Raw genomic sequence first — 16,079 nt, 5'->3', positions numbered from 1 at the left:
ACCTCTGGGGTAATGCCTTCTGCAAAAGCTATGGCCCCTCAAATCCCAAGAACTTTCTACACAGGTACAATTGAGAGCATCCTGACTGGCTGCAACACTGCCTGGTATGGGAACTGTACTCTCCTCAATCGCAGTACTCTGCAGAGAGTGGTGCAGATAGCCCAGCACATCTGTAGATGTGAACTTCCCACTATTCAGGACATTTACAAAGACAGGTGTGTAAAAAGGGCCTGAAGGATCACTGGGGACCCCAGTCACCCCAACCGTAAACTGTTCTAGCAGCATAAAAGCCAGGACCAACAAGCTCCGGAACAGCTTCTTCCATCAGGCCATCAGACTGACAAATTCATGCTGATAATTCTATGTTAGATTGACTGTCCTGTTGTACATACAATTTATTATAAATTATTATAAATTGCACATTTAGACAGAGATGTAACGTAAGGATTTTTAGGCCTCATGTTATGAAGGATGTAAGAAATAAAATCAATTCAATTCCATTTAATTCGGTGCCCAGCCGTATATAAAGTCAGATTACTAACAGAGCCTGCTCTTCTCAAGAAAGATCTGTTTATATGCACCAACTATCAGGGTACATTAGAAGAATTGTAGAGATGCGTGAAGCTGGAAAATGCTACAAAAGCATTTCTAAGGACCTAAGTGTTCACCAGTCCAAGGCAAAAGAAATAATCTACAAACGGAGGAAACTCACTGCTGTTGTTACTCTCACAAGGAGCGGGCATCCTGCAAAGATCACACCAACAGCACAACCTGCAATGCTGAAGGGGGTGAAAAAGAACCCAAGGGTAACAGGAAGGATGTGGATACTATAGAAAGGGTGCAGAGGAGATTTACAAGAATGTTGCCTGGATTGGAGAGCATGCCTTAGGTTGAGTGAACTTGGCCTTTTCTCCTTGGAGTGTCGGAGGATGAGAAGTGACGTGACAGAGGTGTACAATATGATGAGAGACATTGATCATGTGGATAGCCAGAGGCTTTTTCCCAGGGCTGAAATGGCTAACATGAGGGGGAATAGTTTTAAGGTGCTTGGAAGTAGGTACCGGGGGATGTCAGAGGTATGTTTTTCACACAGAGAGTGGTGGGTGCATGGAATGCACTGCCAGCAAAGGTGGTAGAGGCAGACACAATAGGGTCTTTTAAGAGAATTTTAGATAGGTAAAAGGAGCTTAGAAAAATAGAGACCCACGCGGTAGGGAAATTCTAGGCAGTTTCTAGAGTAGGTTACATGATCGGTACAACATCGTGGGCCGAAGGGCCTGTAATGTGCTGTAGATTTCTATGTTCTATGTAACAAAACAAAAGATCAGCAGAAATCTTTAGAACTTGCTGAAGTCTTTGTTCATGTGTCCACTATAAGAAAAACACTGAATAAGAATGGTGTTCATGGGAGGACGCTGCGGAAGAAACCACTGGCTGAGTGATCCTTAACCCAATTGAGATGCTGTGGCATGACCTGAGGAGGGATGTTCATGGAAGATATCCCAAAAATATTGAGGAATTGAAACAGTTTTGTATGGAGGAATGGTCTAAAATTCCTCCTTGTTGTTGTGCAAGTCTGATCAGTAGCTAGAGGAAACATTTGGTGGAGGTTATTGCTGCTAAAGGAAGTTCTACCAGTTATTAAATACAAGGTTTCACATATTTTTTCCAGCATGAACTGTGAATGATTAGACAATGTATTCAATATGACGACTACAATTGTCTGTGTGCTATTAGTTTAGGCAGATTGTGTTTGTCTATTATTGATAATTAGATGAAAATCAGACATTTTCTGAGTAATTAATGCAGAAAACTAGGGAATTGCAAAAGGGTTCAGCAACTTTTTCTTGCAACTGTATGTTCACTCCAGAACGGACAGATCAACACTTTCAAAACACCATTGGATTCTTCATTTTTCGCTTTATGTAGAGCTTTTCTATTTTTTCCATTAACTTCTGTTGATTACATAAGAGAGATCACTTCTCAGAACTGTCTGTGGTGTGCAGAGACCTGCGCATCACCTGGGAACCTTCCCGGCGTCTTATGGAATTTTCCATCTGTGACATCATGTCAGCACTTGAAAGAAATTCAGATTTTGGAGTTTTTTGGATAACAGGTACTCAACCTACATTACGTGTAAAATCTGCCACGGATTTTCAAGCCCAGATGCTAAAGGAGGTGGATTGGGCATTTTATTGATTTATTTATTTATTTATTTATTTATTTAGCAATCTAGCATGGAGTAGGCCCTTCTGGCCCTTTGAGCCGTGCTGCCCCAGCAGACCCAACAAACCAAACTAACCCTAACCTTATCATGAGGCAATTTACAATTAACAATCAACCTACCTGGTAGGTCTTTGGACTGCGGGAAGAAACCAGAGCATCCGGGGGAAAACCCACACATTCCACGGGAAGGTCATACAGAGGCACCTCACAGAACGACGCTGGAGAACTCTGAACTCCGAAACAGTAACAGCATCGCACTAACCGCCACGTTACCGTGGTGCATAGGGCCAACAATCCTATCCCGTAAAAACTCAAGAGCTACAGAAAAGCGAACAGAAGGGGCCAAAGACCTCATCCCTGGGAGAGGAAGGATATAGAAGATGGGTTACACTTGAGGACAATTTGAAAGACTTAGAAACATAGAAAACCTAAAGCACAATGCAGGCCCTTCGACCTACAGTGCTGTGCCGAACATCGACTTATTTAGAAATTACCTAAGGTTACCCATAGCCCTTTATTTTTCTAAGCTCCACGTATCTATCCAGGAGTCTCTTAAGGGACCCTATCATATCCTCCTCCGGCAGCCCATTCCACACACTCACCACTCTCTGCGTAACAATCTTACCCCTGACATCTCCTCTGTACCTACTTCCAAGCACCTTAAAACTGTGCCCTCTCATGTTAGCCAGTTCTGCCCCAGGAAAAAGCCTCTGACTATCCACACAATCAATGCCTCTCATCACCTTATACACCTCTATCAGGTCACTTCTCACCCTCCGCCGCTCCAAGGAGAAAAGGCCGAGTTCACTCAATCTATTCTCAAAAGGCATTCTCCCCAATCCAGGAAACATCCTTGTAAATCTCCTCTGCTCCCTTTCTATAGTTTCCACATCCTTCCTGTAGTGAGGTGACCAGAATCAGATTATGAGAACACTCAGTCCTCTTTTACTGTCATTTAGAAATGCATACATGCATTAAGAAATGATACAATGTTTCTCCAGAGTGTTATTACAGAAAACAGGACAAACCAAAGACTAACACTGACAGAACCACATACAGGTTTCCCCCACTATCTGAAGGTAGAGCATTCCTATGAAACGGTTCGTAAGCTGGAATGTTGTAAAGCGAAGAAGCAATTACCATTTATTTATATGGGAAAAATTTGTGAGCGTTCGCAGACCCAAAAATAACCTACCAAATGATGCCAAATAACACATAAAACCAAAAATAACAGTAACATATAGTAAAAGCAGGAATGATATGATAAATACACAGCCTATATAAAGTAGAAATACTTTTCCACAATCATTGCCTACACTATTCTCCGTAGCGAAAATCTCACGCAAGCGCCGTCGGCAGAAAATCTAATGCAAGAGCTGTCGGCAAAAACACTCTCTCCAGTAACCTTTAAGCTATGAAGCTGCCAAATCATACCAAATAACACCTAAAAATACACAGCCGATATAAAGTAGAAATAATGTATGTACAGTGTAGTATCACTTACGGGAATCGGGAAGACATCGAGCACACTGATAATGGTGTGTTAGGCTGAGTTGTCGAAGGTTGGGGTGGTGCAGTGGCCCCCACCCTCCAGGCAGCGACCTGATACCGATCCGCGAAGTATGCAGGGGTACAGCAGTAGCTGGGACGCACCCAGCACATCTTACAAGAAAAAAGCCGATATAAACAAGCTAATTAATTAGGTGCCGCCCAGTTCGTAAACGTCGGCCCAGATCAGAGGCGACGCAATCGGCAATCACCTCTGATCTGGGCCGACAATTACATGTCGAGTGGCACCTAATTAATTAGCTTGTTTATTTCAGCTTTTTTCTTAAAGATGTGTTGGGTGCCTCCCAGCTACCACTGCATTCTCCGCGAATCAGTATCTGTCCGTGGCCCGGGGGTTGGGGTGGTAGGACACTGGGGTGTCATCTCATCGTCGATCAGGGCAGGCAGGTCATCTACTTCTATGTCTGCCTGCCTCGATGTCGAAGGTCGAGGTTCGTCGTCTGCTGTGGAAGGCTTGAAAAAAATGACAGTATGCTTGACTGCTAGCCTCGTGCATTTTTCTACCATATAGTTCTTTGTAAGCACTCAAACCATCTTGTAAATATGCCCTAAACTGACGTACCATTTCAAAATTAAAGTCGCACTTTATCATTGCAGCGAAAATCTCACGCAGTTGCTTCACGTTCAGTTCCTGGATGACTTCACTTTCGGTCTGTCGCTACTGTATTTGGTTTCAATTGTTATCCTTTCCTTTCAATTGCATCAGCTCTTCATCTGTCAGTTCTTGGTCACGGGATGCCAAAACCTCTTCAACATCATCTTCATCAACTTCCACAAGTCAAACTCACTTTGTCCTTACTTCGTTCACCACGATCGAAACGCTTAATTATGTCTAGTTTTACGCTAAGTGTAACACCCTTACGAGTTCCTTCAGGCTTTTCCGATACCTCAAAACTCATCTTGCTAACGGCTGCTCACAGGGACATGTTTAAGCAATGCCGGCGAGAATGCAGTTCCGAATCCAGGGGAGAGCGGCTGCTCGGGGCGCGCGCTGATTTTTATCGCACACTGATTTTTTTTGTAACAGTGAAAACACCTTCTGTTAGCGAAACAGGCAACTAATGTAGGTCTTTTATAACAGTGAGGTTTCGTAAAGCGAACGTTCGAAAAGTGGGTGACACCTGTAATTATAACATATAGTTATAGCAGTACAAAGCAATACCATAATTTGATGAAGAACGAACCATGGGCACAGTAAATTGTCTCAAAAGTCCCCGAGTCCCCGATAGCAGGCGGCAAAAGGGAGAAACTCCCTGCCATAAACCTCCAGGCACCGTCAACTTGCCGATGCCGTGGAAGCAGCTGACCACAGCCGACACGGAGTCCATCCTTCCGAAAACTTTGAGCTTCCCACCAGCCTCTCTGATACAGCCGCCCGAGCACCTTCGACCTCGCCCCGGCCACTGACACACGCAAAGCTGAGGATTTCGGGGCCTTCTGCTCTGGAGATTCTGGTTACCACACAGTAGCAGTGGCAGCCCGAAGCGGGCATTTCAGAAGTTTTCCAGATGTTCCTCCATACTCTCACGTCTGTCTCCATCAAATCAGCATTGTGCACGGTCCCCTACTTGACAGATAACAGACATCACCACCGAAGTGGCCGCGCGTGCTGCCATCTTCTCCTCCTCCTGTTCAGGCAATTTGAGCACTGTACTCCAAGTGGGGTCTGACCAGGGTCCGATACTACTGTAACATTACCTCTCGGCTCTTAAACTCAATCCCATGACTGATGAAGGCCAATGCACCGTATGCCTTCTTAAGCACAGAGTCAACATGCACAGCTGCTTTGAGTGTCCTACAGACTTGGACCCCAGGATCCCTCTGATCCTCCACACTGCCAAGAGTCTTACCATTAATACTACATTCTGCCATCATACTTGATCTACCAAAATGAACCACTTCACACTTACCTGGGTTTTTTTTCTTTTTCAATATTTTTGTTCATTACTTGCATAGACGAATACAAAACATGTTATGATATTATGGAAACAGAAACAAGATTGAAATGCCCCATAACTATGTATAGTAAATTAACCACTTATCTGGGTTGAACTCCATCTGCCACTTCTCAGCCCAGTTTTGCATCCTATCAATGTCATGCTGTAACCTCTAACAGCTTTCCACACTATCCACAACACCTCCAACCCTTGTGTCATCAGCAAATTTACTAACCCATCCCTCCACTTCCTCAACCAGGTCATTTCTAAAAATCACTAAGAGAAGGGGTCCTAGAACAGATCCCTGAGACACACCACTGTTCACTGACCTCCATGCAGAATATGACCCATCTACAACCACTCCTTGCCTTCTGTGGGCAAGCCAATTCTGGATCCATAAAGCAAGGTCCCTTAGATCCCACACTTCCTGACTTTCTCAATGAACCTTACATGGGGTACCTTATCAAATGCCTTGCTGAAATCCAAATACACTACATTTACTGCTCTACCTTTATCAATGTTTGTAGTCACATCCTCAAAAAATTCAATCATAGTCATACTTTATTGATCCCAGGGGAAATTGGTTTTTGTTACAGTTGCACCATAAATAATAAATAGTAATAAAACCATAAATAGTTAAATAGTAATATGTAAATTATGCCAGTAAATTATGAAATAAGTCCAGGACCAGCCTATTGGCTCAGGGTGTCTGACCCTCCAAGGGAAGGAGTTGTAAAGTTTGATGGCCACAGGCAGGAATGACTTCCTATGACGCTCAGTGTTGCATCTCAGAGGAATGAGTCTCTGGCTGAATGTATTCCTGTGCCCACCCAGTACATTATGTAGTGGATGGGAGACATTGTCTCCCAGGCTGATCAGGCTCGTAAGGCACGACCTGCCTTTGACAAAGTCATGCTGACTATTCCTAATCATATTATGCCTCTCCAAATGTTCATAAATCCTGCCTCTCAGGATCTTTTCCATCAACTATGGAATTCAACCTGGAGAAGTGTGAGGTGGTACACTTTGGAAGGAGAAACTCCAAGGCAGCGTACAAAGTAAATGGTAGGATACTTGGTAGTGTGGAGGAGCAGAGGGATCTGGGGGTACGTGTCCACAGATCCCTGAAAGTTGCCTCACAGGTAGATAGGGTAGTTAAGAAAGCTTATGGAGTGTTAGTTTTCATAAGTCGAGGGATAGAGTTTAAGAGTCGCGGGGTAATAACGCAGCTCTGTAAAACTCTGGTTAGGCCACATTTGGAGTACTGTGTCTAGTTCTGGTCGCCTCACTATAGGAAAGATGTGGAAGCATTGGAAAGGGTACAAGGAGATTTACCAGGATGCTGCCTGGTTTAGAGAGTATGCATTATGATCAGAGATTAAGGGAACTAGGGCTTTACTCTTTGGAGAGAAGGAGGATGAGAGGAGACATGATAGAGGTATACAAGATATTAAGAAGAATAGTTAGAGTGGACAGCCAGTGCCTTTTCCCCAGGGCACCACTGCTCACTACAAGAGGACATGGCTTTAAGGTAAGGGGTGGGAAGTTCAAGTGGGATATTAGAGGAAGGTTTTTTACTCAAAGAGTGGTTGGTGTGTGAAATGCACTGCCTGAGTCAGTGGTGGTGGCAGATACACTCGTGAAATTTAAGAGACTACTAGACAGGTATATGGAGGAACTTAAGGTGGGGGGAGGTTATATGGGAGGCAGGGTTTAAGGGTCGGCACATCGGGATCAATAAAGTCTGTCTGTCTCTCATTGTGGGCCGAAGGGCCTGTACTGTGCTGTACTATTCTATGTTCTATAACTTACCAACCACTGAAGTAAGACTCACGGATCTATAATTTTCTGGGCTATCTCTATTCCCTTTCTTGAATAAGGGAACAACATCTGCAACCCTCTAATCCTCCGGAACCTCTCCCATCCCCATTGATGATGCAAAGATCATTGCCAGAGGCTCAGCAATCTCCTCCCTCACCTCCCACAGTAACCTGGGGTACATCTCATCCAGTCCCAGAGACTTATCCAACTTGATGCTTTCCAAAAGCTCCAGCACAACCTCTTTCTTAATGTCTGTATGCTCAAGCTTTTCAATCCGCTGCAAGTCCTTCCTACAAATTACCAAGATCCTTTTCCGTAGTGAATACTGAAGCAAAATATTTATTAAGTACCTCTGCTATCTCTTCCAGTTCCATACACACTTTTCCAATGTCAGACTTGATTGGTCCTATTCTCTCATGTCTTATCCTCTTGCTCTTCACATACTTGTAGAATGCCTTGGGGTTTTCCTTAATCCTGCTCACCAAGGCCTTGTCATGGCCCCTTCTGGCTCTCCTAATTTCATTCTTAAACTCCTTCCTGCTAGCCTTATAATCCAGATCTTTATCATTACCTAGCTTTTTGAACCTTTCGTAAGCTTTTTTCTTCTTGACTATATTTTCAACAGCCTTTGTACACCACGGTTCCTCTACCTTACCATCCTTTCCCTGTCTATTGGAACGTACCTATGCAGAACGCCACACAAATATCCTCTGAACATTTGCCACATTTCTGCCATACATTTCCCTGAGAACATCTGTTCCCAGTTTATGCCTGATAGCCCTATATTTCCCCTTAATCCAATTAAACGCTTTCCTAACTTGTCTGTTCTTATCCCTCTCCAATGATATGTAAAGGAGATAGAATTGTGATCACTATCTCCAAATTGCTCTCCCACTGAGAGATCTGACACCTGACCAGGTTCATTTCCAATACCAGATCAAGTACGGCCTCTCCTCCTGTAGGCTTTTCTACATATTGTGTCAAGAAACCTTCTTGAACACACCAAACAAACACCACCCCATCTAACCCCCTTGCGCTAAGGAGATGCCAATCAATATTTGGGAAATTAAAATCTCCAACCACAACAAATTTATTTTTCACTGTTGACCTTCAGGATAACATGTATAGTGACCATGCCCCCCCCCCACCCCTAGCAACATCATAGTAACATTGATTAAACCCAACAGAGCAAACGTAAGCAGAAAGTTGGCTCCTCAGTACCAATTTTCAAATAAATGGAATAAGAAGGGAGGTAACTTATTTTGAGCACCTCAGTCAAACCGTCAGCTGACTGTAATAAAACAAGCAAATCTGCATTTACCCTGAAGGCAGGTTCTTCTTGAACACGTTAAGATTCAAAAGCTCAGGAGGGGATGATACCTTGTTGTCTGCTGGCCCTCACAATATTCATAGTCATACTTTATTGATCCCGAGGGAAATTGGGTTTCATTACAGTTGCACAACCAAGAATAGAGTATAGATATAGCAATATAAAACCTAATTAAATAATAATATGTAAATTATGCCAGGAAATAAGTCCAGGACCAGCCTATTGGCTCAGAGTGTCTGACCCTCCAAGGGAGGAGTTGTAAAGTTTGATGGCCACAGGCAGGAATGACTTCCTATGACGCTCTGTGCTGCATCTCAGTGGAATGAGTCTCTGGCTGAATGTATTCCTGTGCCTAACCAGTACATTATGTAGTGGATGGGAGACATTGTCCAAGATGGCATGCAATTTGGACAGCATCCTCTTTTCAGACACCACCGTCAGCGAGTTATTCACTAGCTATCTGACCATGGTAGTCTTCAATGTATTTATTTATTAACTTATTGAGAGACAGCTTGGAATAGGCCCTTCCAGGCCTTCGATCCATATCGTGCACCAACCCCCGATTTAGCCTTTGGCTAATCACGGGATAACTTACAATGACCAATTAACTGTGGGAGGAAAGATGAGTACCCGGAGGAAGCCCATGCAGTCAAAGGGGAGAGAACACAGAAACTTCTTACGGTCAGTGGTGGGAACGGAACCCTGGCCATTGGCACTGTAAAGTGTTGTGTTAACCCTACCCTACTGTGCCACGGAACATTCAACCTTGGTCTCACCCACTATGTTCAAATTGAGAAGGCGTTGGGATCGTATGAACGAAGTACATGCACACAGAACATAACAACAGCACAGTACAGGCCTTTCAGTCCACAATGTTGTGCTGAACTTTTAACCTGCTCTAAGATCAATCTAACTCTTCCCTCCCACATAGCCCTCCATTTTTCTGTCATCCATGTGCCTAAGAGTCCCTTAAATGTATCTGCCTTTCCCACCATACCTAGCTGCAAATTTGCTGCCAAAACCACTGCAAACATTATGTAAAAATGTAACATTCATGCTTTTAAGTTCAAATTCAAAGTACATTATCTAAGTGTGTACAAATTATACAACCCTGTGATTCATCTCCTTACCAGCAGCCACAAAACAAGGAAACTGAACGAATCCATTTAAAAAAGACGGACAAATGCGCAGAGAGGGAGAAAACAATGTAACTCAAATAATGTAAAGAATAAAAGCAAGCAACACCATTTAGAATGAAATTGAGTCCGTAGACACGAAGCCTGGAGCAGTGAGAATAGGCCCACAGCCTCAGCCTCAGTTCAAAGTGCAAATTTAAAACATCACACAGAAAGTAGTTGGAGTCTATTTCCACTTAACGTTCACTCACCACTCTGTGTTAAAAACCCACCTTGCATACTCTCCTCCCAATGCCTTAAAATTAAGCCCCTTTCTGCTTGATCTATGCCTCTGTCAAGTCACCTCTCATTTTCCTTCACTCCAAAGAGAAAAGCCCTAGCTCAATCAACCTATCCTCATAAAACAAGGTCTCTAATCTCGGCAGAATTCTGGTAAATGTCCTCTCTACCCTGTCTAGTGTTTACACATCCTTAACGAGATGACAATAATTTAAGTGTGGTCTAACCAGGGTTTTTAGAGCTGCAAGATGATATAAAATATTATTCTCTCTAGGATAGTCACATACTTCTCAGCAAGTTTAGTGAGCTGGACTGAGAACGCAGGGTGACTGCTCCCTCAGACCTAGGACAGAGTTTCCCGACCTGGGGCCCTCAGACCCCTTGGTTAATGGTAGGGGTCCATGGCATAAAAAGTTAAAAAGGTTGTAACTCAGTTGGGAGGTACAAGAGAAATTACATCTCCACATTTTGCCAGCTCCACAAGTACAACACCACCAACGGAGGCTAGGAACCTAACACCTACAGTATTGAGGGCTGTCATAAGTTTGCAGAGATTCAGCATGTTATCTAAAACTCTGACAAACTTCTTTAGATGTGCAGTTGAGAGTGTATTGCCTGGCTGCATTACGGCCTGGTATGGAAACACTAATGCCTTTGAACAGAAAATCCCACAAAAGGTAGTGGTTTCAGTCCAGTACATCAGAGGTGAAGCCCTCCCAACCATTGAGCACATCTACATGAAACGCTGTTGCAGGAAAGCAGCATCTGCTATCGGAGATCCCCACCATGCAGCTCTTTTTTCACTGCTGCCATCAGATAGAAAGTACAAGAGGCTCAGGACTCGCACCACCAGGTTCAGGACCAGTTACTATCCCTCAACCATCAGGCCCTTAACAAAAGAGGATAACTACACTAATCCATTGAGATGTTCCCACAACCAATGATCTCACTTTAAGGACTCTTTATCTTGTTATTTCACACTCTCCTTACTTAAATTTGCACTTGTACAGTTTGTTGTCTTCTACGCTCTATTTAATCTTTCATTGATCCTTTTTATAGTTACTCTTCTATAGATTTGCTAAGTATGCCCACAGGAAAATGAATATCAGGGTTGTATGAGATGCCCTGTAAGTACTCTGATTATAAGACTTACTTTGAAGTTTGAAGCATGGAACAATTATACACAGGGTCTGGCAGGGGAAATGTATGGACATATTATCCATGAGGTTAGTAAAGAACAGAAAGAACCACCAGAAAAATAAATAATAAGGTATTCTAGGCTTTACCGTGTCTCCAAGGATCTTTAGGTTCCACTGCACCAGAAACGATGGCCTCATCTGAGGGAAAGGTTACCCTCTTCACAGCGTGCTTTCCCCGGCAGTCTGCAGTGGGTGAGAGTAATGTGGAGTCGTCGGGCTGGTCCGGGCTGGGGGGAATCAGGGCAAGCGGATGGGGTATGTTGCTTCCAAGGGGGGAGAGCACATCCAATGATACATGAGGAGGAGCAAAATGCAAAGGCCAATTGCCACAGGGCGATGTTGACAAGCTGTCAGTGCTTGCTGCTGTTTGTAACTCCTCACTGCCCAATTCCATTTCCTCACAGTCCTTCCCCTGGAAATTCACGCTGCTCTCTGCTTCCAAAATTAGTTCAAAATCCTTCTTGACATCGTACTCTGCAGGAGTCTGTTCAGAGATGCTTTTAGCCTCCTGCAGCACCACACTCAGTTCCAAGGCTTGGCTGCTACCCTCTCTGTCACTTTCTCCAATTCTCGTCTGCTGTATTCTTTTCTCAACAGCTTCATCTTCTAAATTCTTTGCCAGTGAAGCACTCTGTGTGAACTCCTCTTTCATGCAAACTTCCTGCCTTCCCCCTTGTTCTTCTAGTGTCTTCTCTGTTGTCAGACTATTCACCCCAGGCAGACCAGCTTCTGGGCCCATTCCCTCCATTCTGTTCCCCATCAACATATCTTTGCCCTCATTCCCCCCCACTTCTTGTGATGCTCTGTCAGGCTCCCGTGTGGGCACCCTGCTTTCCGCAGCACACCGTGATGCTGCCTCAGTTCTCCCAGTCTCTTCACTGCTTTTCCCTTCAGCTGCCAACACATTCACTCCAGCCTGCACCTGCTCTCTCTCCAGCTCAGCTTTTGAGCCCTCAAATTCTAGCAAGCAGTTACCCAATCCATCCTCTGGGCTTCTTCCATTTTGCAAGTGAACATCTTGCTCACCCTCTTTCACTTCCGACCGGCTGTTAAACGTTACGCTAGCCTCCACTTCCCCTTGACACCGGCGGTTACCATTTCCAGGGCTGAACCCTCCATCCTCTCGTAAAGTACTACCCCTACTGTGACACCAACCCTCTTCAGCGCGCGTATTATTCCCTTCCCGAGGCCACACCCTTTTCAGGTGGCAGTTACTAACCTCCACCTCTCCCAGATCAGCCTCTTCCACATTGTTGTTACTCTGATCGTGACAAATGCCCCCTCCCAGGTTAGCATTATCTCCTTGCTGGTGTGACTGACCATTAAGAGGACTGTGGCTGACCCTCACCTCCTCCTGATGGGCCTCTCCCGGGTTATTATTAACCTGACTGTGGCAGCTACCGCGTATCAGGTTAGCATTACTCTCCTGTTGGAGTGCGGCTATCCTCACTTCCCCTGGAGAACCGTGACACTTGCTTGCTGCCGGGTTGGTGGGGTCCCTATGACTAAAAGGATGGGCTCCCTCTTCAGGGGTATCACAGGCCTCCATACCCCACCCCCGGGCCCGGGACAATGTTGTCCTGGACCCTGGGGTCCGAAACGATGCAGCCTCGTACCCCGACCTTGGTGCCACAGTCCCCCAGCCGGGGCCTCGGCCTCTCCGCTGATGCTTAAAGCCCCCTGTATGCTTCCCTAGACTATTCCGCTGCTCTCAGTCTCGACCACGCCGCCCAGCCTCATGAAATCCACCGGAGCTCACACGCCACCGCCGCTCACAAACTAAATCGATCCGGTTGTTGTCCGGGTGGAAAGGCGGCCCGAACTCTGTCTCCTTCCTAACCGCACTTTCGTCCAGCAGCACTTGGGAGCGAGACTGGGTCAAATACAAATCGGCAGCCTCGACAACTTGATTCAGAACCGCCTGGCGGATTTAAATCAATCATAAATATATTTGAAGTGATTCTGGCTCAGTTTTAGTAATTTATCGAACGTCGATTGAAGGTGTTGTCGAATCTGCCGATTGGTTTCTGCAACTCAGGCTCGGCAACCATTTTGCAAAAGAAGTAAACAGAACCGGCTCGTCCCTGCCAGCTCAGAGGTTGTGGGTTCGATTCCCAGCGCCGCGCCTCCAACTACGGGTAAAAAAATCCTAGATCTGTTTCCAATTGCGTTTAATTCCTACTTAAAATCTACATCTTTCAACAGTTCCATTTCATATCAGGGAATGTGTACAATATACACTCTGAAATTGTTGTTCTGAGCAGACATCCACGAAACAGAAGAATGCCCCAAAGAATGAGTGAGTGTCAGTCAAAATGGTAGAACCCCAAAGCCCCCCTCCCACGCACAAGCAGCAGCAAAGCAATGGCCCTCTCCCTCCCCTACCTACGATGTACAGGACACTGTTGAGAGAAAGAGAGAACTCAACAGGTCATGCAGCTTCTGTGAGAAGAAGGGATTTATTTGATTCATCTATTGAGATACAGCGCAGAATAAGCCCTTCCAGCCCTTCGAGCTGCGCTGACCCAGCAATCCCCAGTTTAACCCTAGCCTAACCATGGGACAATTTACAAGGACCAATTAACCTACCGACTGTGCCAAGTATGGCTTGGACAGTCGGAGGAAACCGGAGCTCTCGGGGAGAACGTACCCCGTACTCATGGGGAGGCAGTGAGGGGAATTGAACCCCAGTCACCTGCACTGTAAAGCTTTGTACTAACCGCTACTCTACCGGAGAATATAAATTAATAAATTACGCACAATTTTCATGAAAATATGAACAAAGGTAACATAGCACAGTTTGAGGGAAATATCGTGCTGGGTAAAATGATGATTTTAAGTGAGAAATGAATGGTTTTATTGAGGGTCAAGGATCAACTTTATTTGCCTTAAACAGAATCAGAATCAGGTTTAATATCACCGGAATATGTCTTGAAATTTGTTGACTTTACAGCAGCAGTACAATGCAATACATGATAAATAAATACAGGGGAAAAAGTTACAGTAAGTATATATACTGTATTTCTATTAAATAGTTAAATTAAATAATTAGTTCAAAACAACAGAAATAAAAAAGTAGTGAGGTGGTGTTCATGGGCTCAATGCCTATTCAGAAATCATATGGCAGAGGGGACAAAGCTGTTCCTGAATGGTTGAGTGTGTGCCTTCAGGCTTCTGTACCTCCTTCCCTATGGTAACTATGAGACGAGGGCATGTCCTGGGTGATGGGACTCCTTAATGATGGATGCCGCCTTTCTGAGGCACCCATCCTTGAAGATGTCTTGGATACTATGGAGGCTAGTACCTATGATGGAGCTGAATAATTTTACAAGTTATTCAAATTATTTCAACTTATTTCGATCTTGTGCAGTAGCCACCCCCGGTGATGCAGCCAGTCAGAATGATCTCCACAGTACATTTGTAGAAGTTTTCAAGTGTCTTAATTAACAACCAAATCTCCTCAAACTGCGGATGAAATATAGCTGCTTCCTCACCGTCTTTGTAGCTGCATCAGTATGTTGTGTGCAGGTTAGGTCCTCAGAGATAATGACAGCTAAGAACCTGAACATGCTCCTTCTCTCCATTTCTGACCCCTATATGAGGATTGGTCTGTGTACATTTACATATATTAGCAATTGCTGTTGTGTGTTAGTCAGAACACAACATGCAAAATAAATAATATTCAAAAAAATGACAAAAATAGATATAAAAAAGAATTATATAGACAAGAGATTTTATAGATGCTGAAAATTCAGGGGAACACACACAAAATGCTGGAGGAACTCAGCACCTTAGGTCAGATCTATGAAACTGAATAAACAGTTTTGGGCTGAGACCCTTCTTCAGGACTCAGAGTAAGAAGAATTACGTAAGGTGAATGTTTATGTATTGTCTTCCCCTGTGCAGTTACAATGGTACTGAACCAGCACATTCCACATTCAATATCTTAAAGTATAAAGGCTCCTACGTTGTCTGATAAAGTATTTATGTGGTGACTTGCCTCAATGATTATCATCCAGTAGCACTTGGATTCTCTGTGATGAGCTGCTCTGCGAGGATGATCATGAAACAGATCAACCCTTCCCCACGGAGTGACTCGGACCTGCTCCAATTTGTCTACCTCGTCACAACAGCAGATGTCATTTCATTGGCTTTTCACTCAGTCCTGGAACATCTAGACAGTGAAGATGCATACATCAGGATCCTCCACATTGACTACATACTATCACCCCTCAAAACTAATCAATGAGCTCCAAGACCTAGGCCATGATAACCCCTTGTGCAAATGGATCCCGGATTTCCTCACTTGTAGACCCCAGTCAGTTCAGATTGGCAACAATACTTCCTCTACAATCTCCATCAGTGCAAGTGCGCAACACGGCTGTGTGCTTAGCCCCCTGCTCTGCTTCCTTTATACTTATGACTCTGTGGCTAAGCACAGCTCCAATGCCATATTTAAGTTTGCTGATGACACCATTGGGCCAAATCAAAGTTGGTGACAAATCGCAATATAGGAGGAGATTGAAAATCTGGTTGAGGGGTGCCAAAAAAAAACCTCTCACTCAATGTCAGCAAAACCAAA

General features: G+C 44.4%; 1 protein-coding gene across 1 annotated transcript in view; it reads right to left on the bottom strand.

Moving 5' to 3' along the window:
* ppp1r37 (protein phosphatase 1, regulatory subunit 37) overlaps positions 1-13,314 on the bottom strand; it is a 169,439-nt gene extending 156,125 nt beyond the window's left edge. Inside the window, exon 1 of the mRNA XM_063063474.1 lies at positions 11,585-13,314. Within this exon, the coding sequence (XP_062919544.1) occupies positions 11,585-13,046 (1,462 nt within the window). The 5' untranslated portion in view covers positions 13,047-13,314. The remainder of the gene's footprint in view (positions 1-11,584) is intronic.
* Positions 13,315-16,079: the final 2,765 nt, after the last annotated feature.

The sequence above is a fragment of the Mobula hypostoma genome, chromosome 12 (genome assembly GCF_963921235.1).
Source record: "Mobula hypostoma chromosome 12, sMobHyp1.1, whole genome shotgun sequence".
Taxonomy (NCBI): domain Eukaryota; kingdom Metazoa; phylum Chordata; class Chondrichthyes; order Myliobatiformes; family Myliobatidae; genus Mobula; species Mobula hypostoma.
Note: the sequence above shows the minus strand (reverse complement) of the source record. Positions and strands in the feature narration are given on the sequence as shown.